The sequence below is a fragment of the Silurus meridionalis genome, chromosome 8 (assembly GCF_014805685.1).
Source record: "Silurus meridionalis isolate SWU-2019-XX chromosome 8, ASM1480568v1, whole genome shotgun sequence".
Taxonomy (NCBI): Eukaryota; Metazoa; Chordata; class Actinopteri; order Siluriformes; family Siluridae; genus Silurus; species Silurus meridionalis.
Genome location: NC_060891.1, coordinates 20,292,181 through 20,318,350, shown reverse-complemented (window position 1 = coordinate 20,318,350; position 26,170 = coordinate 20,292,181). Strand labels below are relative to the sequence as shown.

The window sequence follows — 26,170 nt, the reverse complement described above, 5'->3', positions numbered from 1 at the left end:
AATAATATGTTTTGACATCCTTTCTGTTTCAGAAATCTCTGCCACTGGAGACTCCTTTCGCAAATGTTAAATAACTATGTTAAATAAACGCTTCACTGTTATCAACCTTTTTTTATTAACTAAACTGTTTTAACAATCTGTTTATGATTTGCCCTGCAGCCAGAACTACTGTCAGATATTCAGTTATGGAAAAAACACCTTTTGACCAATCAGATTTGAGAAAGCAAAACAGTTGAGAGTTTACTGTTGTCAAATTCACAGCATTGAAGATTCAATACTGTGATTTAAGAAGATATAATTTTCATATGCAAACAAATTATATCACCAAACATTTTCCTGATATATATATTTCTGTATTTTACTGTCCTTTGCCACTCAGTGTAGACAAATCTTGAGACTTTTGTACCAAATGTCACCCATCTTTGGTGTATCATTACATATAGCTTGTTCATTTATCTTCAAGGACCTTTTTTTTGTCCTCAAGTCTAAATGATCAAGTATCTTGAGATACATACACAATGCATTGTGGCCTAGATTAGAGACCCCGGTCTTGTTGTATTCAGGCATTTTGTAGACTACCCGTCCTGTACAAATGCATTTTATAGCTGACTGCTTCTGCTGTGACACTGCGATGGTGGAGGCAGTGGAGGATGTGGTTCCACCCTCTGGTACTGCTGGTGTTGGCTGGCTGTAAGTGTCAATCATGTGCATGGTGCTGTGTTGCTCCGCTTTAGCCTGCATGGCTTGCGTGACTGCAGGGCCACACCTGTCACACAGAGTGTGTCTGTCAAGAGCTAATACTAAATGACACTCTCTCTCTATGTCTCTCTCGCTTTCTCTCTCTCTCTCTCTCTCTAGCTCTCTCTCGCTCTCTCTGTCTGTATGATTCAAAGTCTGGCCTCTGCAGTGACCTCTTGATTCCTCCATGGGCTCTGATTGTGAGTTAGGTCAGCATGCAATACAATCATACAGCAGAATGCTTTAAAAATATACATTAAGGTTTTATCTTATGTTTCAAGAGTTTGTTATACAGTCCTATCTATATGCACAATCCAGGTAAATGTGTTTATCTTCCCCATTTCCATTCTAAAATTTTCAACAATCTGGAATGAATCATTTTAATTTGTAATAAATTAAATGTAAGGATAGCATGAAACAATGGATTTCTTCTGCTGCAGATCATATTGGCACCCATCTGCTTTAAATTAATATAGAAATAATAAGCATTACAATGAATCAGTACTGAAACAGCAACATTTTTTCATTAAAAACCTGACTTGTATAAAAAGCAGGTTTTTTAATGATCAGTATCAATCCTAAAAAAAAGTGATTTTTATTTTATTACATTTTTTGTCAAATTTTTTTGTTGCCATTGGCCTAATACAAGTTGTTAAGTTTCGGATAAGTGCCATCTTTAAATAAAATATTATTCTTGCCTTACTGTGGCAGAATATGTGAACATGTCTGTGTGTGACTCTGTGTATGCCTGCATGTGTGATTGTGTGTGAGTGTGCCGAAGCCTCAAGTCCTTACCATCTCATCCAGACTCACATGAATAAGCAGAGCTGCTCTGCATGTATAATGAAGCGTTATGTTCTCTGCTGATAATAGACAGAAACAATGTTTTTAAAGACGAGCAATGAATTCCTGATGAAGTGTGAAAAGACTGATTAAAATGACTGTGATGGCAAGCCACAATCATCTGTCGCTCATTCAGAATGGAGGAAAAGAAGGAAAGGGAGCATCCATGGATGCCGTCCATCCTCGCTGAATGGCAATGATGTGTTCTCTCCACTTGCTGTCTGTGCGATCATTATTGGATTAAACAGAGACTCCACCGCAATGCCTCATACTGTATTGTGGTGGAATACTTGTCACTGGCTTCAATAGTACTTATTTGTTTTTCTGATATAGCAGGTGCTGGGATCTTCCCATGTGTGAGCAGTGGTGTGGGATTTCATTTAGATGCTAAATAAGAGTAACAGTGTATTATAATTTATAGCTTTCTAGACAGGCAGCAATTTGGGGCAGAATTTGTCCCAATCAAAAGGTAGCAGCTTAATGGGGCGCCTAATTACTTAAATTATTTTAAATAAATTATTTAAATTGCAATAATGTAAATATAAATGACATAAATCACATTGTTATGTAATAGATACACACCGACTGCACAAAAGGTGCTTGACCGAACCACCACAATAAAAAAAGTAAGTCAACCTTTTTCAGAGATTGGAATGTCATAATTTTAATTTGAAATTAATTTGAAAGATATTTTGTGTTGCTTTGCTATTAGTTTTCAATTTTTAGTCTAATGCCTCAGCAATGGTGTCAGTGTTGGTTCAGGGACTCTTGATCTGTAAGTCATAGTGCACTATGAGAGCGGTTACTGTTTATTTGTACCCAATGAACAGATGAATGCTTTAAATAAGATTACATTCATGCCATGGCAGTGGAGTGAATCCAGGACTAAAGAAGTCCTTGGAATCTTTAACGGCAAAATAGTTGGTGATTTAAGGACCTTGGACAGCTACTCTGAGTCATTGCTCAAATGGTACACCATTTCAGTCTCATCTAAGACTGCACTGGTAGTGGTTTTGGTCTGTATTGATTCATGATATAAACTATTTCATAAAAGAATGTGTGTATTGCTCACATTCCATGACCAGTTTTATTCTCTCTGCAAAATCTTTATAGTTGGCCCTGCTAAGATGATGCTAACCCCATAAACAAAGACTGATGAGGACTCCCTTGTGTTGCCTTTGTCTCTGGTGGAGGGGATTTATGTGGCTGATTGGTGCCAACCTCCTGCCCCCGATGCCCTATTTACCCTAAGGGTGAGCTGGCAGAAACACAGAAACCTTGGCACCAATCTGCTCGACTCATATTCTCCAGTCGTCTGTTGGAGACTCATAATTGCAGCTTGCTATAACCATTACTGAAAGAGAAAACAAAGAGAAAGACAGATGTGCGTATATAACAATTAACTCCTTCCGTGCTAAAGTGTGACTGGCACTCTGTGGCATGATTGAAGGCAGTGCCAGTCCCTGTTTTTTGATTTTTGCTATTCTGCCTCCCAGGCATCTAACAGCTCAAAGGGCATACCCTGGGTACGCATACTAATTTGGGGCACGCAAAGTCGTACGTCTGATGAGAAGCGACGTTTTCAAAGCACGGCAACCAACCTCTACATTTGGACAAAGGCAAAAGAGAGAGAGAAACAGGCAAGCAAACAAAGAGAACACAGATTGCATCTTTAATAGCTGAAGCAGACAGTGGGTTTGACACTGAGTATGAGCGAGCTTCCACATTTTCAAAGGCAGGCTTAATGAGCAAAGAGGATCCTCTGAAGGGATTACTGAGGGATGTGGCTCTGTTTTATCTCCATGCAGGAGTGGAAGAGTAAACACCATAGCCAAGAGATTTATTTTTTTATTTTTTTACAGGGTCATTGTACCTTTGGAAAATTACCACTGCCAGTGATTACCGGAGGATTTATACCTAATAACTAGTGACCCCAGATGAGCATATGCTCTTATAGTGTATGTGATCTATGTGGAAATCAAAACACAAAATTCAGAGTATGCTGTTTGCCAGAGAACCCGTTTGTGCCAGCTCAGCCAGTAGGATTCTCCATCATTATTACACGCAAATTATCCCCACACGGGCTGCTTCCTCTTTTCACACATTAAGCACGATTATACGTAATTTGATAAACCCTATGTCTCATTATAGACACGGTGTATGTTAGTTTACCTGCTCCTTTCAGTAGGGACAAAGGAACTGGAAGATCTTTTATGCTATGGCAATCAAAACACTTGATTTCAGTATGTGATTTAGAAAGGCTCGTTTGTCTTCGACGACATTTGGATTTTACCAACAAATAGAATCAGAACTAGGTTGGGAAAGGGAGCTGCATTTCCATGTTGAAAATTTACAGGAGGCTTCTCAGGGAAACAAAAATGGGACAGGAAGGGTGCAGGGGAAGATGGGTTGATGGGGGATATCTATAACTGTATGATAACAAAACTGGTAATAGAAACAATAATAGGAGCCTAGGCACAAAGCAGCAGCACAACAGCACTCCATTCAGCCTGCATGAAAGCTCCTAGGGTATGTGTGTGTGTGTGTGTGTGTGTGTGTGTGTGTGTGTGTGTGTGTGTGTGAGGGAGAGAGTGGGAGAGAGAAAGAGAGAGAGAGCGAGTGTGACTGAAAGAGGGGATGATTGAGATGAGGCGTAATTGAGGCTGAAGCTGTTTTGATGGGGCATCGTGGCCCTTCCCAGGGCTGTTTACTTGGCTGGAGGCTCTGCTCCAGACACTTGGGCAAGCAAGAGTGGCAAAACTGTGAACTGCAAGTGTGCTGGAGAGGTGAGGAGTGCCGACAAAATGAACATACAGAGCTCCCAAGTCAACCAGCATATATTACAGCTGCCCAACCATCACTTACCAGAAGTTGGTGTGGTCTAGAACAGTTTTGTTTTGTTTAAAAAAAATCTGTACATTTTGTCAACTATGTCACAGTGCACCAGGAACACACACGCAAATGTAAAATATAAAGCAGCCTCTAGATTTTTTTTTTTTAAATTCAAAGAACATAATTTTATTCAACTCCTGAACAGTTCCTCAACCTCAGCTACATCACTCAAGTCTGTAAGTGGTCTTTAGCAGAGGCAGTGTCAAGTTTTCAGTCTATAAGACCATATAACATAAATAACTACTGCTAATTGTGAGCATCAAATATCTTTTCTGACTATAGAGAACATATTTTATTATACTGATATTCTATTGGAATAGCTTTGCTGAAAGACCTATGCAGACTTCACAAGATTTGAGTAGATGTGTGGAGATGTAAGAAGATGTGTGGAGATATGTAAAGACATCAGAAGGTGTGGCAGGAATGGCGATGTCACGGGATGTGCAGAAATGTTTGCAGATATAAAGGGATGTGAAGAGATGTTAGGATATATGTGGAGACACATGGAGATGTTTGGAGATGTGGGGAACTCGAGAAGACATGAGACATGTGAGATATTTAATTCGAGCAGGCGGCCACAACCAATGGAAAGAAGGAAAGTCTGTGTAGTTTTAAACGAATAGGAGTATGATGTGTTTGTGTATGTGTGTGTGTGTGTGTGTGTGTGTGTGTGTGTGTGTGTGTGTGTGTGTGTGTGTTTGTCAAGGGAATGGTTGTCCTGTCTGCTGTTCCACCTTTAGGAAAAACAGCAGGATGCAGAAAGAGAAAGAGAGAGAGAGAGAGAGAGAGAGAGAGAGAGAGAGAGAGAGAGAGAGAGGTTTTACATGCACACAGCTGTTTTTTTATGGTTTTTTGATCAAGAGACATATGGCTATAATTGTGTAACATGATATGATGAGGAGAAATCAGATTTCAAAGCCAGAATATGCAATCTATCGTGTAGTAGATGTGGTCAGTTTAAGGAGGTGTATATATATATATATATATATATATATATATATATATATATATATATATATATATATATATATATATATATTCAGGAGTTTGGAGATAGACGTGTGTTTTAGCGTGTGTGGTCTTGTGTGTAGGAAGCTTTGCTGCGGGGCATGGGACTTCTTCATGCAGCCATCTGCTCACTTTCTCAAGAGTCTGCTTCCCACCTGAGCCCAGTCGCGCACACACTGACACACACACACCTATACACACACACACACACACACACACACACACACACACACACACACACACGTACATGCAAATGAGCTATAGACCACATGACCAAAAATCCTATGCACAACAGCAAGCAAGAGATTTAATACCAGCTAATGATGCTTTTCAACAGGCTTGCTCGTGCTCTTACTGTGAGCTACTGATGGTGCCTGGAGATAAAAATACATTCTTATTATATTATCTTTACACACTTTATGGCTGTGCATTAAAAAAAAAAAGAAAAAAGAAAATTAGAAATGCATTCATGCTTGCGTTTAGTTGTTATCCAGTCCACATTCTGTAGAATTATCCCCATAGACTGGAGCATTAGCCAAAGATAAGACTATCACATATGTGTCTTTGTGTCTTTGTTTGTCTCCGGTGCTTGCAGGTGGGCTTGATGCCCATCTAATTCACTTACTCGAAAAATAGGCAAGATGCCCATCTGTCTGAGATGCTCAGTCTGTTTATGAGCCCAAACTGATGCTGTTCTACCATCACACCTCTTTAGATGCCAGCCTGTGTTTAACACCTTCACAGATTTCTGCGCTCAGTGAGTTTTTTTATTGACCGCACGAGGTGCACTTAAGTCTTGTAAATGCTTTATTCTGTCTCATTTTTAAGTGGCATCTTAGCAATTGCACCGGGGGTAGATGTGCTACTGCGCAAAACTGAAAAAATAAATAATATGCAATGTATGCGGCAAGAGATGGAAATTTTAATGAATGTACAATTGTTTATTTCACATTAACTGATGAATCTGTATTAGTAGTAATCTGTGAAGGCAATCATTTGACTAATTAAATCATTCTTGATACAAAAGCAAAACAAAACAAAACAACATTTTTACCAAAGCAAACTGAAACAAATGAAAACATGAAAAAGGAAAACAACGAAAAAACAAAATCAAACAATAAGAAAGTATAGTAAAACAAATAAAAAACAAAGTGAAACCAAACACTGCAAACAAAAAAAGTCAAATAAAGCAGACCAAAAGAAATAACAAAAAAAACATCCTCACAAAAGCAAAAATAGAACAAACTAAAACAAACATCTCAATTGGACGTATGATATAGAAGACTGTGATAAATAGATGTCAGGATACCAGGTCTCTTTTACATTTTCTTTTTTTGTGTTAGTTTAATGCACTAGGAATATCATTTCATATTTTTATTTTCAATTTGTAAATGATCAAACCCAATCCTGTTTGTACAATCAACCTAAAATATGCTTGACTTTCAGTTAAATAAACAAAATCATTATCAATATCATCAATAATTATACAGCACCTGTACTGTAAATTGCAATAGTAGGAAAAACAATGACGTATTAATCACAATTAATAACCACAATTAAAAACTAAATCAGGACTATAATTATTGTGTCAGAGTTTGATGTTATTGTGAACCAGGATAAAGAGATTTTTTGTTTTGTTTTGAAATAACTGTGTAACAGGCATTTGCATGTAAGATGCACAAAGACGTTCTGATCTAAAGTCTTGGACAGGTCCATTATTAAAAGCCTCTTAGTTTGGACACTTTATAATGTACACTTCACATCAGCACTAAAATGTACCCAGTGTGAGTTCACTTATTGTAGTAATATGATTTTTGCAGTATTATTTTCTATTAATTTCTTTTGATGTTTAAAGGGAATATAACAAACACAGTTTTGGCCAATCTCATGTTAATCTTGAGTACCTATAGGATAGTACTGCATCCTTCATATCTCTAAATAGTGTTTAGTTTGATCATATTTATAAAAGAAAGCTTTACGCTTCTCTGGAGTTCCTGGAGGCAGAGCTAAAGAGTTGCGAGCATGTGCAGCTTATGAATAACGATCATCTGCAAGCTGTGACATCACTATAAATAAAACAGAAATAGAAAATAGTCTTAAATAATATATGGCTAACAATCAGATCCAGCTGTTTATATCTGATCCAGAATCACATCCCAAATCTAAAACTGTAAAACTGCAGCAACAACGACTACAGCAGGACGTGTCTATATGGTAAGTAATAAACAAGGTTCTCAGTTCCTCATTAACAAAACACACTTCTTTGGAGATATTCTTCTCGAGCAAGCCCTGTGCAGCCGACGATTCTGTAAGCAAATGAAGGCAAGTTGATGGTGTGCTCTTTCTCTCTCTCTCTCTCTCTCTCTCTCTCTCTCTCTCTCTCTCTCTCTCTGGTTAGTGTGTTTTGGGAGAAGTGCACATGCAAGGAATTCCCATACTTGAAAAAAAAACCTTCCAAAGCTTATATGAACCTAGGAGGAATGTAATTTGCACAGAAATACTCCAAATTGTTGTTTTGAAACTTTAGCCATGTTTAGCATGAGAATACAACTCTTTAACAGTGTAAATAACTCTGAAATCTGTATGAAATAGTATAAGACCCCCCTTGAATTTTTATGAAATAAGTATTTGTTCAAATGTTCAATGTGGAAGACTCATACATTTGTAAATACATTTGTATACATTTAGCATATAAATAGAGTTAGCTGTAAATTATAGTTCTTACTCAAACTCTTACCACAAGGTTGGAGGCAGACAATTGTACAGGTCTTTGGATGTGGTAGCACTACATTTTCTCTACACTTGAACTAGGAGATTCAAACCTGTTCCAGCATGACAATGCTTCTGTGCACAAAGCCAGCTCCATGAAGATATGGTTTGCATTGGTTGGAGAGGAAGATCTTGAGTGGCCTGCAATAAAGATCTGACCTCAAACATAAAGAACACCTTTGTGGTAAATTGAAATACCCTTGAGACTATATGAGCACAAATCTCCACTCCAAAATGCAGTGGAACATTTTCCTAAAGGTGTGGAGGTTATTATAACAGCAAATAGGGACTTAATGTGGAACGGGATGTCGATAAAATTTTCTCCATATAGTATATATTTTCTACACAATAAGAGCTATTACAGGATATACATTGAGCCTGAAATACCATATGACTAAAATCTCCACCAAAGTCTCTCCTTGCGTAGTTCTTCTTTTTTAAATAAAACGCAAACTGCATGTACAAGATATCTACACTATCATTTGACATTTTTAATACTTGCTTTCTTTCTTAAACCAGTAAACAATTGCTTAATGTTTCTGTTTCGAGTAGATGAAACAGATAAACGTCATCTGTTTTTAAAAACCTTTCCACATGCCATACATTCACAGAGGATTAAAAAAGCAGTCACCTCATCCAGATATCCCTTCTTTTTCTTAGGTTGGACAAATGTATCTGCTCGCACCAGGTAGTCCCTAATGCTTTTACCTCTGCTATGTGAGAACAAAACAGTTTTACTCATTAATTCACACCGACCTTTCATAATGACTGCTTTTTTCCCTCTCTACTGGGTTGTCAGTGTCAGAGTCACTGTGGAAAATAAGTGGGTTTTTATATTTACATACATAAAAATTTGTGTCAGTTTTTAAAACATAAGATTGGGTAGATCATCAGTAATCTATAACTTGTAGAAGATATTGTAATTAAAGTCACATAAACCATGCAAAGTTGAATATCTTAACACAGTACAGTATGTTGCTTTCTTGCTTTCTTTTTAAAGACGTTTTCTTTCCAATATGCAATTAGCATAGATCAACACAATCTATTCCAATCTTCTTTGTGTTTTGTGCATGACATTGCTGACACAGTTGACAGGATATCAAATATTTACACTGACAAGCCAAAAATACCAACATTTAAAACTTAGCAGTCTTAAGAACATTTGGAAAAGATATTAACAAGAATGAACCAAATAGATAAACTTAGAATAGGACAGGTTTTCCCTTTGGTTCTGTTAACATTCTTAGGCTTTTGGATAAACTTGCAGACAAACAGCTGTCAAACAGACATCATCAGACATTTTAATAAGTAAGAGTAGTACACTTTTGTTTCTAGCTTGTTTCCAAACAGTTCACTGAATGAAAATGCGGACACAGAAGGTCTTCAGGAGTGCATTTATTTATTTCTAGTTATTTTTGCCCAGGAGTGCATTGTTCAAATTATTTACAGGGTCTGATTGATTAAATGCATTTCATTTTGGCTGAATATTTGAAGGATTATTTAATACAGTTATTTTGACACATTTAAATCATCCTTCGACCATACTTGGAACCAGTGTATTGAATGTAAATTCCATGAAAAAATTAAAAAGTAATAATGCATGTAGCAGAAAGTATGTCCAGTATTGTTTTTTCCACATTTAAGGACACTTTACAGGTAGTTTTCATGCTGTAAACATAGTACTACAGTACTACAGATTTTAAATATTTAAGCAAATATTTATATAATCATCTGTTAGCTTACTACAAAATGTTACTATAGACAAATAAAATTTGATTTGATTTGAAATCTACTTTGTGATCAAAGTGCACTCATTTGGTGCATGGTAAATGACACTTTGCAATCAATGCCAAGCCAAGGTTTACAAGCTGTATAAACAATGTTTTGTGTCTGCTTGTTGTGTGCCTTGTGTATCTGTGCCCTGCTCAGTGGGGCCAGACAGCCTGCAGGCTTTGGTGGGCACTAGATGCCATGTCTGCACACAGGGTCATTGATATTCTGTGAGGCATCTTGCTGGAGCTGCAGAAGCAGCAGCAACCTGGCTCCCTACAGCCTGACCCAGCCAAGCACACACAGAACAATAGAGCTCATCACAGGGCCATTACCAGCAGGACGTGGTTATATACCGACAAACACACAGACACACACTGACACACACACATACAAACACACACACACATTGACCACATGCACAGACACCTCACAGTAGCCAGCACACACTGACCCATGCTATAACAAACAATGCATTCATCCTAACACATACATGCAGATCAACATGCTGAGACATGGAGACACTGTTTATTTTATTCATAGCATTGTGTATGCGTGTGTGTGTGTGTGTGTATATATATATATATATATATATATATATATATATATATATATATATATATATATATATATATATATATATATATGAAAAAGTATTGATTATATGAAATTATTTAAAAACATTTTGATGTGTGGTATGCTTCTTTACTAAAGAATCTGAAACTTGGCCATGGAAGTACTTCTCTCAAGCAAAGCTGAACACTTCTATTCATAACACTGACATTTGCGAACGGAGGAGACGCCAGATCTGTGTAAAAACGCAGAGCTCTGTCCTGCTTTGCAAGACTCCCAAGTGAACGTAGCTCCCAGCTGACTGCACTGTTTATAGCTTGCGGCATATGGGTTTCCAAGGATGACACGTTTCGCTTGTTATGTATGTTTATCCAGAGATTATGATTTATGGTTGCCAAGAAACAGACAAAAAATCCCCAACCTGACTACAAATGGTGAATTTTGAAAAACAGCAGTGGTCTACCCGAGCTAGCTTCATTGAGCGCATACAGTGAGGGAGAAGCTCTTGCATGGTGCAGGGTGTTCACGAGTTAAACAGGACAATAACCAAGTGATTATTCTACCTAGACACTGGTAGTATTGGAATTACCCTGATAACCTATAAGCAGGGAATATGTAAGGTATTGTAGGAACATAATTTATAAATAGTTGTTTTATTTTATTCTTCTGTATGTGAACTCTATATTCATATATACATATTATACATCTTTAGGAGACAAATGAAGTAACAGCATAAATTACATGATGATGTAAAATCAAAGGTTTGCAAGCTCTTAATGCTCCTTTGTATTAAACTAAGGGGCAAGGTATCACCTTGTCTCTGTCCCCATGCAGTGACCATTTGAACATGATTTAACCAATGATCTGAGAAAATGACAAAGCTGTGTGAACCTTTCAGTATTTCTGTGATAATGAAAAAGTCTGAAAGAGAGATAGTTATGTGAGCCGGGACAGCAACTTCCCTTGCATGTTTTGTTTTTACTTATCACCTGAGTGCTTTGTTCTTTGTTTGGATTGCCCACCCTCTAAATGTGCATTAAAGTCTAAATTAGTTCTTAAAGTTGGACTTGATGACTGAAGTGCCGAAGCAGTACGCTCTGACGTGCAGGCTCGTCTGCAATAAAGACTACTGTTGAAAGATATCCAAGTCTCCTGGTCTTTGCTGGAAAATAGTTTACAACAGGATGCTTATATTAGAAATTAGTCACTATAAAAACAGGCCTGAAGTGTTTTCATTTTTCTTTTAACACAGCAACGATTACCTAATGATTAGATTAATCAGCGACAGAAAAAAATATTTAATTATAGTGAAATGTTAAGATTTTTATAACATTTAATGTTAGCTTCCTCTCATCACATATATTATTAAGAGATCTGTATAAAATAGGTGTTCTCTTCTTAACCTTCTTTCTCTTCCAGCCATACTCTAAATAGTCCCTTCGAACCTTCGATTCCTTAACCGCTTATAGTTGTTATAGTTTATTTGGTGATGTATATGCAATAAACTGTGGGAAGTGTTTATATATAATGTTTTGTTGTTGATAGTCAGCTTCATTGTGTTCATTGTGGAGTAATACATGTTAACTGGCTGGCTTAGTCTGCTTCACCTTTGATCGCTTACCACTCTGAGCATTGCAGCTGTGATCTTTTACTGTTTGTTGGGCTGCACAACATGAAGTTAATATTAATATTAATGTTAATATTATTGGTAATAATATTCTAGATAATAATATTAGCTGGGCAGTGAAAACAGGAGCTCTTGTTGATGGGTTCCTCTGCTCTGATCCTTCAGCATTCTATGTTGTTAGCTGTACTACACAGCGGATGCTAATGAGAATAATGTGGATAATTTTAGCTAGCTAGCTAAAAGACAAGCTGGATAATCTAAATCGCATGGCTGTTTTTTTTTTCAGTGTATGTATTTTTTTATGTGTGATTTTTTTTTGTCCGACATTTGTGCTATTCAGAATGGCTATCTTGGCTAGCTAGTAAGTTAGATTAGTACCTTAATTAGCACTGATGTGAAAAGCCAGCTTCTCCTGTGTTTGTTTCTGAAGGGAATTGGGCATGAAATATTGAAATGTTTCTTTCACCTTTAGCGTAACATTGTTCCAAAATTCGACTTTTGGGGGAAAAAACCCTGAATCTTTCAGAATATAGTTTTGCACTGGTTTGTTAACTACTACTGTTTGGCACTTTTTTAGCAAATACAAATGACATATTGTATATTGGGAAACTGATGGTACATTCCAAATTAGTTTCCTACTCGTTTATTTTTGGTGTAAATGCCTTTGTCAGTTGAAGAAGCATTACTCTCCATGGTTATGGTTTTCATATAGAATTTGATAAGAGAACATGATGGATCTCTAGTGTGTACAGTGCTAACCATAAATCATTCTCACTGCTCCCTTCTGTCGGACACTGCCTTTCTAGCTCATTCTCCCTTTGTCAAGCCACCTTGCCCCCGCTTCCTCTCTCAGCTTTACTTTGCTCTCTGCTTTATTTTTTAGAGACTCAAGCCATCACTTTCCTTGTTCTCTGAGGATCATCGATACAAAACTGATTTGAGCGCAGCTCGGTGGAATAATAAGGCTTTCAGCAGCACGGCCCGTCACTTGGCTCATAATTAAGGGCCTGACGCCTGCATTTGAAGGCAAATCAAAGAAAATGGCCTCGCTCTCCCATTGCAGTGCCTGATTGCTGCCTGGCATTTCTCACCTGAATTTCCCCGCCGTCCTTGCATTGTGCGGGTGATTACTAGAGTGTGAGGTAATTGCACTGTGGGCAGATGGCGGTTCCACGTAAAGTCTCTCTGGCTCCCAGAAGACACACAACTGCATGTTTATTTGGAGGTTAAAGGGGTTGAAGGGGTTGAAGGGGTCTGCACCAGACTCAGATTTGGAGACCAGGTATACAGGCTTTTATTGTCCAAGTTGTAGGAGGACCTTATTGGTAAATGATAGTAATAATTGTGGCTATTGGTCTTGCATGAGGATTTAAGGTTTGTCAATTACTAGGAGTTATAGATTTTGGAAAGTTTGTCCATCACACAATATAGTCTGTGTTGGTTGATTTCATTCAAGTTTGTTCTATTTTAAATATCTGTAATTTGTCGTCAGAAACAGAATGCAAGAGTTTAAAACTGGTATATGATTTACTTGGCACAAATACAAGATTCATTAAAGCTGCAAGCAGCATATTAAGAGGGCCAAGCACCCAGACTCAGTGAGCCGCACATGCACAGGCGCACTACAACCGCCTAAGCAATCACAGTAAAGCAGAGCCATAACTTTAGGCAAAGGTATTAAAAAGTGATTTGTAGTTTCATGTGTGATTTGAGCACAGAGAGTGGTGGAATTCTCTAAACAGAGGGCAGGTAAACACAATCAAGTAATAAACAAATGACAGGGCAAGGTTGAGATCGAACCAAATTATGAACCAAATCAAACATTAGCACATGGCACACATCCGCAAGAGGAATGAGAGCGATGTACTCGAAACAGTGGCTCAATAAAAAAAGAGAACTGTTTTACTGCCAATTGCAGCAAAGTCAGTAGTTAATAGCAAAAAATATATAAAACTTGAACAACAGTTGCTTATCTTTGTTCTAAAAGTTGTCTATCTTTGTTGCAATTTAAAACAAGAAAAAGAATATAAAACTAGAAAATATCTGAGACACATAAAAATCATGCTTGGATTTAATGACTATAATGCATTGTAAGACTTCACAACCTGACACAAGGTATGTATAGACAATCTAACTAGAAATAAACACAGAACAGGAGAACACAATCAGGTAACGGACCAATTACCAACTGGTGCTGTAAATAATTGACCCATTGTAAATATGGTTGTTTTTTTAGGTTTGTTGGTTCCCTGACATTACATCAGCTTCATCCTCAGAACCCTGGTAGGGGTATCAGTGTTTTCCAGATGATGTGTTGTGCAGAACCATGGTAATGATTTGGGAGAAGTATGACCCTGCTGCAGTCAGATCAATTTCCTATCTCAGACCCCTGGAGCAATCTCGCAGCACGAGAGGAGAGAGGGTGGATGGGTGGGTGGGTGAGGGTTGAGTTCACTGGAGGTGCTAAGAGAACTCAGCCATAAGGGGTAGGACGTAGATGTGAGTAGATCCTCTGGTCCAGTCACAGCTCCTTCTCAGATGCTAACACTGGCTCTCAGATTACATAAATGAGTAATGACATCGCGGCCTTGTGGCAAGACAGGCCGATGATCACCTCAGCTGCGGCAGACAGTGGAGCGAAAAGGGGATTTGTGAAAGGAGATGCGGATGAGTAAGAAAGAATGATAGCTGAAGGTAACGGAGGAAGCCCTTCATCATTGTGCATGTTCTAAATAATAATAAAACAATAAATAGGTCAGGTTTGAACCATGCTGAGACATGCTGAGATGTAGCAAAAAAAGAGAATTAGGGCACCAAAGTGTATTATACATTGCGTATTTAGGCAAGCGATATGTTTTGGAACGTAGATGATGTCAGTAAATGTGCTGCTCAACCACAATTCATCAAAAAAAATGTAATTTCAAGGCTAAAATTGGAATATCATGGTTAGTTCAATACAGGCAAGATTCTGTGTGCTGTGGATGTGGCATAGTGTGCTGCATGGGTACCACAGGGAGGCATGCTGATGTTTAATGCATGACCCCATACGTGTGCTAGAGAGAACTCTCTCTCTCTCTCTCTCTCTCTCTCTCTCTCTCTCTCTCGCTCTCTCTCTCTCTCCTCTCTCTCTCTCTCACTCTCTCTCTCTCGTTTCCTAGTTCTCTGCCTGGCCTTGGCGCTGAAGCGAGCAGCCCACTCACTAAGCAGAATTAATGTCTGCTTCGAGAGCTGCATACTAAAGCACAGACAATCAGGCACACAGCCTATATAGGACGAGACAGCATGGTGCTTTTTCTATTGCACTCTTTCAGCAGCCCTGCAAGCCCCTCCCCGAGCAGACCACAATCAGAGTGCCTGACAGCCGGCTTCACGTTCTCACAGTCCGATTGTTTCGCTTCTGGAAGAAAGGCAAAGTGGCATTCCACGCAAGCGCTGGTGTTGTGTCTAGTTAGGTGGCTGCTGTGTTTTCGGCGAGGCTGTGCTTAGCATTTTCTCATCCCGACAACAAAGAGTGTGACAGAATGCACACGCGTGAAAGAGAGCGAGAGCAAAAGAGAGAGCGAGAGAGCGAAAGAGAGAGAGGGAGCGAGAGCATCAGAGGAACGAGCAACAATGGAGCTAAAAGAGGGTGAAATCCTAGTGAGAGAATTCAGCAAGTGGTGGAATGCATCATTTATCTCTCTCATAGCGTACACACACACACACACACACACACACACACACACACACACAAAAGCAAGCATTCAGTGTAGTCTGGTGGGATTGAGAGAAAACTGATTGCTGACTATTGTTGAAAACATGGGCCATGCTTGCATGTGTGTACTGTATGTGCACATGTGTGTATTTGTGGATAGGTTTGTATCAGACTGAGGAAATTGTATTACTCTGATTATAAGCACGGTGTCACGTTTCTGAAAGGGCATTAATTTTTTTTCTCTCTCCACACTCTACTGCAGCATCATTAACACCTCATCTTCATCTCCCCCTCTCTCCACGCACTCGGCTACTTTTAATTAGCATCTGCGAATACGGGAGACTGACGCACGCCTGAACGCACTTCTCCAAAAGAGTCACAATTCTTGTTGAATAAAACGTACACTTTCAACCCCGGTTAAGATTATATATATATATATATATATATATATATATATATATATATATATATATATATATTTAAGCCAATTTGGCTAATAATGGTGACATTGTTTTTTAGAGGCTATATACTCTCTGTTAAAAGAACAATCCTGTTTTTTTTTCCCAGATGTCAGCTTTCCACTGCATATGTGTTTAATACAGACAAGAAGTTTTTATGAATTGAAATATCTTTACTCCAAACTCATTTCAAACTATATGCCAATTGCTAAATTCCATTGAAAAGAAAAGCTTAAAATACATGAATATTTTTGAAAATAGATGAAAAGGCATCACACCTGAACAATAAATGTCTTCTGAAAACTAAATAAAGCTGGTTCATGATATAAGGCAGAACCTGACTCAACTGGTTACACATTTTTACAAATGACAAAAGTGGTCAAGGACATTTTGTATGTAATCTGTGATTATCCTTAACAAGTGCATGTGATTGCATGTTTAATAAAAACACAGAAAGGGTTTGCTAAAGCCGTCTATACAAACTGCTTTTCGTATGAACACAAATTGGATTCAATTCAACAGTTGCTCTCAGACCTCTATTATACGTAGGCTAATCAGTTTTTCAATCGTTTCTCAGGAAGGAGAAACATGTTGGAATTCTTGTTTGTGGTAATCACACATACCTAATAGACAATGTAAATACAATAATCTACCAATTGAAATGGAGTATACCTTTATCATGTGGTGCTGCCAATAATGATATGTTGAACATTTCAAAATGTCGTACTTTATTTCAGAATGTCGCAGTTTCGAAATATAAATATTGGCTCAAATAAAGTGTTTATGTGCATGTAGGCTTTGAACACAACTACAAAGAGTACTGCATCGACTTTTAAAGATTGTACAGTATTGAGTATTTTCAGATATACTTTTTACACATTTTTCATACTTTACTGATTATTTCTCATCAATCACAGCTAAAGTTTAGGCAGCACAGCACTTGCTTTACAGCAAGATTTCATGCTGTAACAGATATTTATAGCACATTATTAGAGAATTATTAAGCATTGTCAGCATGATGATAACGAGAAATCAGGGCCAAATTAAAACACATGATAAGCATCATCATAGGGATTTATGAAAATGGGTATGGGAGGAAGTGTTATCAAAAATCGTGTAGCATTAATGTATGTTGAATGTGAAATACGTAGCATTTCCTCCCTCTCAATCACTGCTTATGAAACTTTGAAACAGAGCTGGCAAAAGGAGCAATAAGCCAAATCTATCATATTCTACAGGAAGGGAGAACAAATTTAGCTAATGATCCGTGGAAGCTTCTGTGATTTTAGCCTGCACTTTTTATGGCTGATGATGAGGGGAGTGTGTTTGTGTATACTTGTGTAAGTGTGTGTGTGTGTGTGTGTGTGTGTGTGTGCATGTGTGTGTGTGCGGGTGTCAGGAGAGAGAGGCAGAAATGGAAGCCCGCCATGGCATGCTTCACAGAGTAAATGCGATTTTCATGCAGATGTGAATATTTAATTGCATGTATATTTTTGTGCATTTCAGAAAATGAAACTGGAGGAGGAGTGGTGAACTCTTGATGGGGGGGTTCTTATCTGGAGTTTACCACCACAGGCTAAGGATCAAGTGAAGGTCTGGACCAAAGAGTAATCAAACCTGCATTCATATCAGGTAAGATTTTTTTTTTTTTTAGTATTTATTTATATATTTATTTATTTGCTCCTACATCATCAGGTGGAGTTGTTTGTTAAAACACAGGTATAGCACTATAATGCAAAGAACGACAATGGACAGGAAAGTCCCTTACGAAATCCTCTTGTAATGTTCCTCAGGGAATTTCAAATGGACCTCATTATTATAATTAGTTCTGAAAAATTAAAGGTTAAGTAGCAGTGACCCCTCCCCCATCATTTGCATAGTTACCATCCCTCCTACATCGATTATGAACGTTTTTGTTCATGTAAATGCTTTCAAATTCATTATAATCATTATAATTATGCTAACAATTAAGCTACTTCATTCAAATCCATGTTCCAGTCCATATATATAATATGTACAGTACAAAATTAGTTCATTTAATCAATGATGTAATGCAATTTTAAAGGCATGTGTGATGTTATGATTGCACAACAATTTTATCTTTCTGTTTGCAATAGTGTTCTACAATCAATAAAATTAGCTCATATGACATGACAGTTGGTGCTGATTCAGAGATTCCTCTGACATTGGGATTAGATTAAACTCCTGGATTTCTATCATGACACATAATGCCTCGACATCCTTTCATTATTTCTCTATAACAGTAATCATAGTGGACCATTTGACCTAACAAATGTAGCATCTGAGAACTCAGAAAGGACATAGACACTCTTCTGTAATACATACTGTACTTTACCAGACAGTCCTTATTCATGTACTGTATACAAATTTTACCATCCATATATTAGAAAATAGTCTGGATTTGCCAGATTGAAAACGACAAAAGGATTCAGTAGTCAAGGAAAACTGGCACTTCCTTGACTACAAATTCCTTTTGTCGTTTTTAATAAGACAAACTCATTTTCATTTTCCAATTTGGAAATAACTTTAATATAAATGAATTGTGACATTCAAAAAATAATTTTGGGTGATTGTCTGTCACTAACCGTTTGAGTTTAGCTATGTGTTGGTTTCTAATGATCAATTATAACCTACACACAATTACTAACTATTAGTAAAACCATGTAAATGCTATATTTCTTTTTTTTTTTTATTTAATGACTTTGCACGCATTAAGACGAGTCCACAATTGTCAGGAATGAGTAATAGAAAAGAGACCCCAATAACCATTAGTACTACTTTTCCTTTTCAGTCCTTAATACCCTGTATTCACTCAGTCATGTGTGTTGATTAAATATCTACTAGAAGGATGTAGCTATATCTGGCACTAACATGGTGATCACATCTCACCAGATGGAGGTGGATGTAGCAGACAAGCGCCATCGCACACGCTCGAAAGGTATGTGCAGCACCTCCTTCTCTAAACAGCATCTCAGCGCTGTGAAAATAAATTTTGCACCATTTATGTTGGGGAGAAACCATCTCTAATCTTTCTTATCCTTGTTTCTTTTCCTGTTCTATCTTCTAGTGCCCTTGGAACCAGCAATACAAGAGCTGTTCAGGTCAGAAATCTATGAAGGCCAAGCATATACAGTACGCAAACCTACAATCCTACATTTAGTGATAATTAAGCCTATTTTCATGGACTAATGCTGCACAGGGATAGTGAGAAGGCTGCTGCTTCGGGCTGCCGCTTTTAGCCAGGATTCAACTTTCTTTTATTAGCTAAGAGAATCTAGAAAAAAAATATATATTAAGGGAAGATACAATTATCAATTCATGTGAGTAACCATCACGAGTGAGTGCTGAAATGGTCTTGTGGCTCTAGGAAAAGCAACAGTAGTGTTATATCATTCAATGTTATATCATTGCTGGTTGCAATAGCATTTCAATAATTTTATTTGTGAATGCAAGATTATTGAAGTCTTTGACGAAGGTTTACTTGGTAATATAAGTAAAATACACTTTTACAAGACTTGGCACCCACTGAGTTTGAAACATGAAACAGCACTGGCAGAACAAACGGGCATAAAGCAAATAAGTTTGACCTGCCCTAAATGCAAAGGAAGATCGCGAGGGTGAAGAAATAGAATATATCAGCTCCTGGAAATCTCCAGTCTTTATTTTGACCAAAATGCCTCTGTACTGCCCACTAACATACATATACACACACTGTACATACAGTAAAGCTTCTCCCGTTATGGGTCGCCACAGCGGATCATCCGCATGTTTAATTTGGCACAAGTTTTTACGCTGGATGCCCTTCCTAACGCAACCCTCCCCATTTATCTGGGCTTGGGACCGGCACTAAGAGAGGCTGGGGTTGGTTCCCTGATGGAACCCGGGGCGCAGCGGTGAGAGCGCCGCATCCTAACCACTAGACCACCAGGGGCCCAACACTGTACATACAGTACATACTTTATTTTTGCAATGCATTATATGCACGATTTAATGAGTTCCTAGTTATGGTTGCACTGGATGCTAGTGAACATTATCTTTTGATGGTTGTGGAATGATTAAAAATCATTACACTTTATGGGTGGCATCCTGTTGTGGTAAGAAGTGTCGCTGCCTCATACAGTATCTGCAGAATGGTTATGGACTCTAGAGATCCTGTGCTTGGACTATTGTTTGTATAAATGCACATGTTTCCCTAATTTCTGTATGGGTTTGTGCAGAGTTTTCTGGTTTTCTAGCATGTACAGAGTGTGTGCACTCCCTCTAATGGACTGGCATCCCAGTAAGCCTATCGTCATACATCAGATAAGCACCAGATCTAGCAAGACTTTGACCAAAGACCAAGTGGTTACTAAAAATAAATGAATTCTCCCTTGTCACATGTAATATACCAATCCAGATGTTTGGGGGTAGTATGTGGTTCCTCTGTGATACCTGAAGTGAACCTCCCATTTTTCCAACTGCTTTACATGCAAAATAACTGGGTGTCCCATCACATTTGGAGGAAAGCATTATTTGCCCTATTCTGCATCCAGGAACTCACAGATGTGTATTATTGTCTAGTGCTTATGTGAGTGATAAAGAGATATTGAGAAACAGAGAGAGAGAGAGAGAGAGAGAGAGAGAGAGAGAGAGAGAGAGAGAATGAAAGGGCGGACAGCCAATTTTTCTCTCCTGGCTTTAACCCATGTATGTTTATAGCATCATCAGAATTCACACTCTTGGTCTCTGGGCGACACTTTTCTGTTGCGTTACCTGTGGGTAGTAACACTTTATATGAAAGAACACATATTAGTGTTTTCTTTAGAGATTGATCTTCATTTAACAAACCCATATGGTTAGTTTTACTATGAATGTCAGGCAACAGATCACCAATTATGAACAAATACATTTGTACTTGAATAAAGTCTAATACAAAGTGAATAAATTACCTACAAGTGTCTAATTTGTGCAAGGCTGTAATGAACCCTGATACATTCATGCGCTAATATATTACTAATATATTTCTATATTTCATTTCCAAAACAACAGCAACATTTCCCCAATATGTTTTGCTGTGCATATTGTTAGACTTCTATTTGCTGTAATGTTATCTTGAATCAGGATGCTTTAGGAGTATTGCGGTATGTCTGCTTTTGTCATTCTGCTACTTTTGATGCCTACAATTCACTATCTTGCAGAAGAAAACATAACAGCATTCTCTCTAAGACAAATCAGCTCCTGGCATTGAACCAGCAAGCTTTTTTGATCAGTACAGTATCGGCAGAGACGGCATAGTGCTGTGAGGCTACGGTGCTGCTGCTTGTCCTTCATCAGTCTATTGTATCTGCAAATAAATGATGCAGTGTATTTTCCATTAAGCCATAATTTGCTAGTGTTTACTGTGATGCATCCTTGACAAACTTTCTGCAACTGGAAATTGTGATAAAACATATATGTGTAGTATGGAAACAAATTCACTGCTACCTGACTTTACTAACAACCTTGTGACTGAATGAGCAAATATCTCCACAAGCACACTCCAAAATCTTCCCAGAAAAGAGGATGGAATTATATTGGGACTAAATGTGGGATGGGATGCTAAAAAAGCACATACCATGTGTCCGCAAACTTTTGGCAATATAGTGTATTTAAGTCTTAGTCCAAATTAACACCTTGTCAAAATGCTGCTCTTCTCGTTGAGTGATTCTGCTGCCCAAAGATAGCAATTCATCAGCTGATCGATATGAAGGCCGACTACAGGATGAGGCATCTATAATGCCAATAATATGTGATCAGTGGTGGTGCTCTCTAGAGATGTGATAGCTGGCAAAATAAATACAGATTGACTTTGCACTGGTATCTGGACTGAGCAGATATGGAGCAGCAATTATATAAGATAGTGTGTAACTTTGTGGACTAAAGTCAATCGATTACCTTGTGTACGTATGGAAAATATATGCATATGTGTACCTGCATAGGGTTCAGAGATATTCATATTCTATACAGTTAAGTACCCATCATGCATTTCTTTCTATTCTAGCTGTGCACATCAGTGGAAAATATGCAATGCATCAATGGCAACGCGTGCAAACTTTTTTATTTTTCTCATTACATCACTGATTGATAAACTGTCTCCACACACAGAAGGCTGTAGGTTCAGAGTTTATAGTCCTCTATCCTGCATGGCATTTTAAGCTCCATTGTTCAAAATGCACCCAGCATATCTCCCTATTTCCTATAAGCCATTGGTCTGAAATGAGGCTCTCTTCTTGCCAGTGTGCTCTAATCACATCTCAAGGAGAAATTACCAGCAGTTCCTTTCTGGCATTTTTACAGGCTCAGAACCTTTTGACTGGGAAAATATACATTTCTCCACATAAACCCTGCAGTTGGCTTTATGATGCAAAATATTTTCCCCGGGAAGTTTCAAGGCAGTTCACTGCATAAATATTCCTGCACATTTCAGTACAATTTGCATATTAATGGTCAGGCATGCCTTTTTTAGGCGTAGGGGTGGGGGGCCATCAGGTAGATTTTGCGGAACAGCCCTATATGTTCAGGATTAGCTTTCCATTCGGGTGAAAGTGTAAATTTAACAATGTTCAGTTCAACATTTAAATTTCAGATATGACCTAGAGGCAGATGGTACCATTTTCTTTGTACACAAAATAATGGCATGTGATTAATGTGCAAGTGAGGAAAAAAAAAAAAAACTAGAAATGACTTCAATTAGTATGTAGAAAATAATCCAGATGAAAGACACTGCTGAGCATGCTAAGTGACCTTCTACTGACTGACAAGCATCATTGCACAAAGATTATAGTTATATGATGGAACAAATGCCACTTCCTTTAAATGCCTCATGTGTTCAGAGCACTAAAAAGCACTTGGTTAGTATTCAGAATATACACAACTGCTCAAAAATAATAATATATAATCCATTTTGCTGAACGTGCATAATATTACCGTAAACCTAATAATCTATTGACCTTAGTAAGAAATAAAACACTTTGAATGCGCTATTATAGGAAAATAACCGATAATGACATTGTGTTACGGAGACACAAAACAGAGTTACTGTTTCCTACACCAACAGTTTATTATTTTCTTATAACAGCATGCCTTGGAGTATTTAAATTATTTTAATATGACAGCAATTTTAGTAATGATTATGATTTGTATTTGTTACAAAATAAATGCTGTGAACATTCACAAGACACATTTGTTTCTACTTTCTCTTCTTATCTTACTTCATAAGTAAATATAAAAAAAAGTGCTGTTTTCAGGTTGCAGAGAAACTCTCCCATAAAGGAACACTTATTCCCTTCTTACATACCACTAAAACTGGAGACTCCTTTAATACATGTTAAACAAGTATCTCCTTGGAGAACACTGTATCCAAGATGATACATTTTTCTAGATAAAATAACCAGTAGTTTTGTTCTGGCATTTGTTCCAACCCCCAATGACTGAGGAAATGCATTTCTTCACATACACCCTGACTTTACGATAGAAAATATTCTCCCAAGGAAGTTTCAAGGCATTTCACTGCACCAATATTCCTGTACATTTCAGTGAAATGTGCATAGTGATGGTCTAGCGTGATTTTGGAGTAGGATTCTGCAGAGAGCTCTGTATGTTCTGCATTAGCCTCAGTTGTTTATGTTGAAAGCTCTGACAAATCGGTAACACTGGAGACTCCTTTTAAAAATTGTCAAAAAATTTCGTCGTGACAAAAGCTTCATTGTGTCAATGATCATACTTTTAAAAAAGCAGCTTTTTTTAACCAGTTATTATTATGCATCCACCACACATGCCAGTGTTGCTATAATCAATGTGAGAACATAGAACTGGTACATTTATATAAACAATTTGAAGTACAGCTGGAACTGCTGTCAGAGCCGCTGTTAAATAAATTAATAAATAAATAAACCGTCCAATCACATTAAAAAAATTCTAGAGCACAGTGATGTAATACTACAGATACAGATTTAGACTGACAGGGCATAATTTTTGCATGAATTTCTTCAGCAATTTGCGCTACAAAAGCTCATCTGTTGGATCAAACCACGTGAGACAGCCTTTGCTTCCCACATCTATCAATGAGCCTTAACTGCCCATGACACTGTTGAAGGTTCACCATTTGTTCCTTCCTTGGACCACTTTAAATAGGTACTGACCATTGCAGACCGGGAACATCCAACAGAGCTGCAGTTTTAGAGATGCTCCGACCCAGTCTTCTAGCCATCACAATTTTGTCCATGTCAAACTTAAATCCTCACGCTTGTCCATTTTTCCTGATTCCAACACATCAACTTTGGGGACAAAATGTTCACTTGCAGCCTTATATATTTCACACACCAACAGGTGCCATGATAAAGAGATAATCAGTGTTATTCACTTCACCAGTTATAATGTTATAATATCAAAATGTTATGGTGGTCTAGCGGTTAGGATGCAGTGCTCTCAACGCTGTGGCCCAGGTTCGATCCCGGTCAGGAAACCAACCCCAGCCATTAGGGTTGCACAAGCCTTAGTGCCGGTCCCAAGCCCGTATAAATGGGGAGGGTTACGATAGGAAGGGCATCCAGCGTAAAAATGTGCCAAATCAAACATGCGGATGGTTCCTAATGGGAGAAGCTGAAAGAAAGTTTATGCCTGATCAGTGTAAAGTTTTATGCTAAATCTATCGATTTCAACAAAGAGCAACAAGCATTGCAGTTCAGTTGAGTTTGCAGTTCAGTGACTTTGCACCCTGCATAACACTAAGAGTAATTTTATAATCAACAGACAATAGTTTTCTGTTTATATTTATTAAAATAAAGTGTGAAGGTGTAAAAACTGAATTTTTGGATGCATCCAGAATGACAAACAGCTTTGTAGAGGCAAAATTATTAAGAAAGGTGTAAGGTGCTATAATCAAATTAACATCCGGAATGTTTTGTTTGTAGAGGGGAATTGAAATCTCAAAAAAAAAATGCTCAATATTTATAACCTTATTTTGTTGCCAAACTGGTATAGTATATGCTATATACACCTGCATACACCTGATGTATTTAGATGTACCTTTACATTATTAGTGAACTAAATAATGAATGCTGACTAAAGCTTGACTTGTAGCAGTACTGCTTGCATTAAGAGAGAATTACAAATCACTGTACATTAACCTTTTTTTATTTTTTGTTAACTCAACTCAAGCCCTATAGATATCTGGTGAGAAGTTAAATTCAGTTGGCAGGGATCTCACGTAGCCCTTTGTCCTTGCTAGGCAGCGAATCAAATCGTAGTGTGTTGTATTATCACCTGTCCTTGTCTCAACTGTGCCATCATTGAATTGATCGGAATCTGCCGATCGCAAATCCCACAGCCTAGCGGTTATTTTGATTGTCACTGTACCGTTGATGGACGGCCCGGCTCACGGGCGTATCGATTTCCATCTCAGGATAGGAACAGAGAGAAAAGTGAGAGAGAATGAGGCAGAAAAAAAAAAGAAGGGACGGGAGAAAAAGATAACGTGTGCTTCACTCTGAACCTTACCAATACTCAGGTTCCACCACCCACCGTTTGCCAGATAATTAAAGATAAATAAAGCAAACATTCAATCCATCAGCCCCCTCCCCTCCTCATCTCTCTCTCATTTATGGGCGAGCTAATTTCTTCTGTGGTCCTCATTTGCATGCTTATCAAAGTGTTTTGACTATCCGACAGAAGCTGCTGTAGGAAGGTGGCATCATTAATATGTTAATTAGTCCTTTTGACACTTTTCACTTGGCTATGTGTGTGTGATATGCTCCTCAT

The 26,170-nt window shown here is 37.9% G+C and overlaps 1 protein-coding gene across 5 annotated transcripts in view; it reads left to right on the top strand.

The window, feature by feature from the left end:
* Window positions 1-26,170, top strand: part of myt1lb (myelin transcription factor 1-like, b) — a 105,281-nt gene that overhangs the window by 12,656 nt on the left and 66,455 nt on the right. For 4 of the 5 annotated variants that reach the window (XM_046855948.1, XM_046855947.1, XM_046855949.1 and 1 more), the window contains 3 exons: window positions 17,879-18,004; window positions 19,286-19,331; window positions 19,461-19,494. In XM_046855948.1, the coding sequence (XP_046711904.1) occupies window positions 19,286-19,331; window positions 19,461-19,494 (80 nt within the window). In that variant the 5' untranslated portion in view covers window positions 17,879-18,004. Of the gene's footprint in view, window positions 1-17,878; window positions 18,005-19,285; window positions 19,332-19,460; window positions 19,526-26,170 lie in introns of those variants that run through there. The other variant, XM_046855950.1, reaches the window with a different exon arrangement.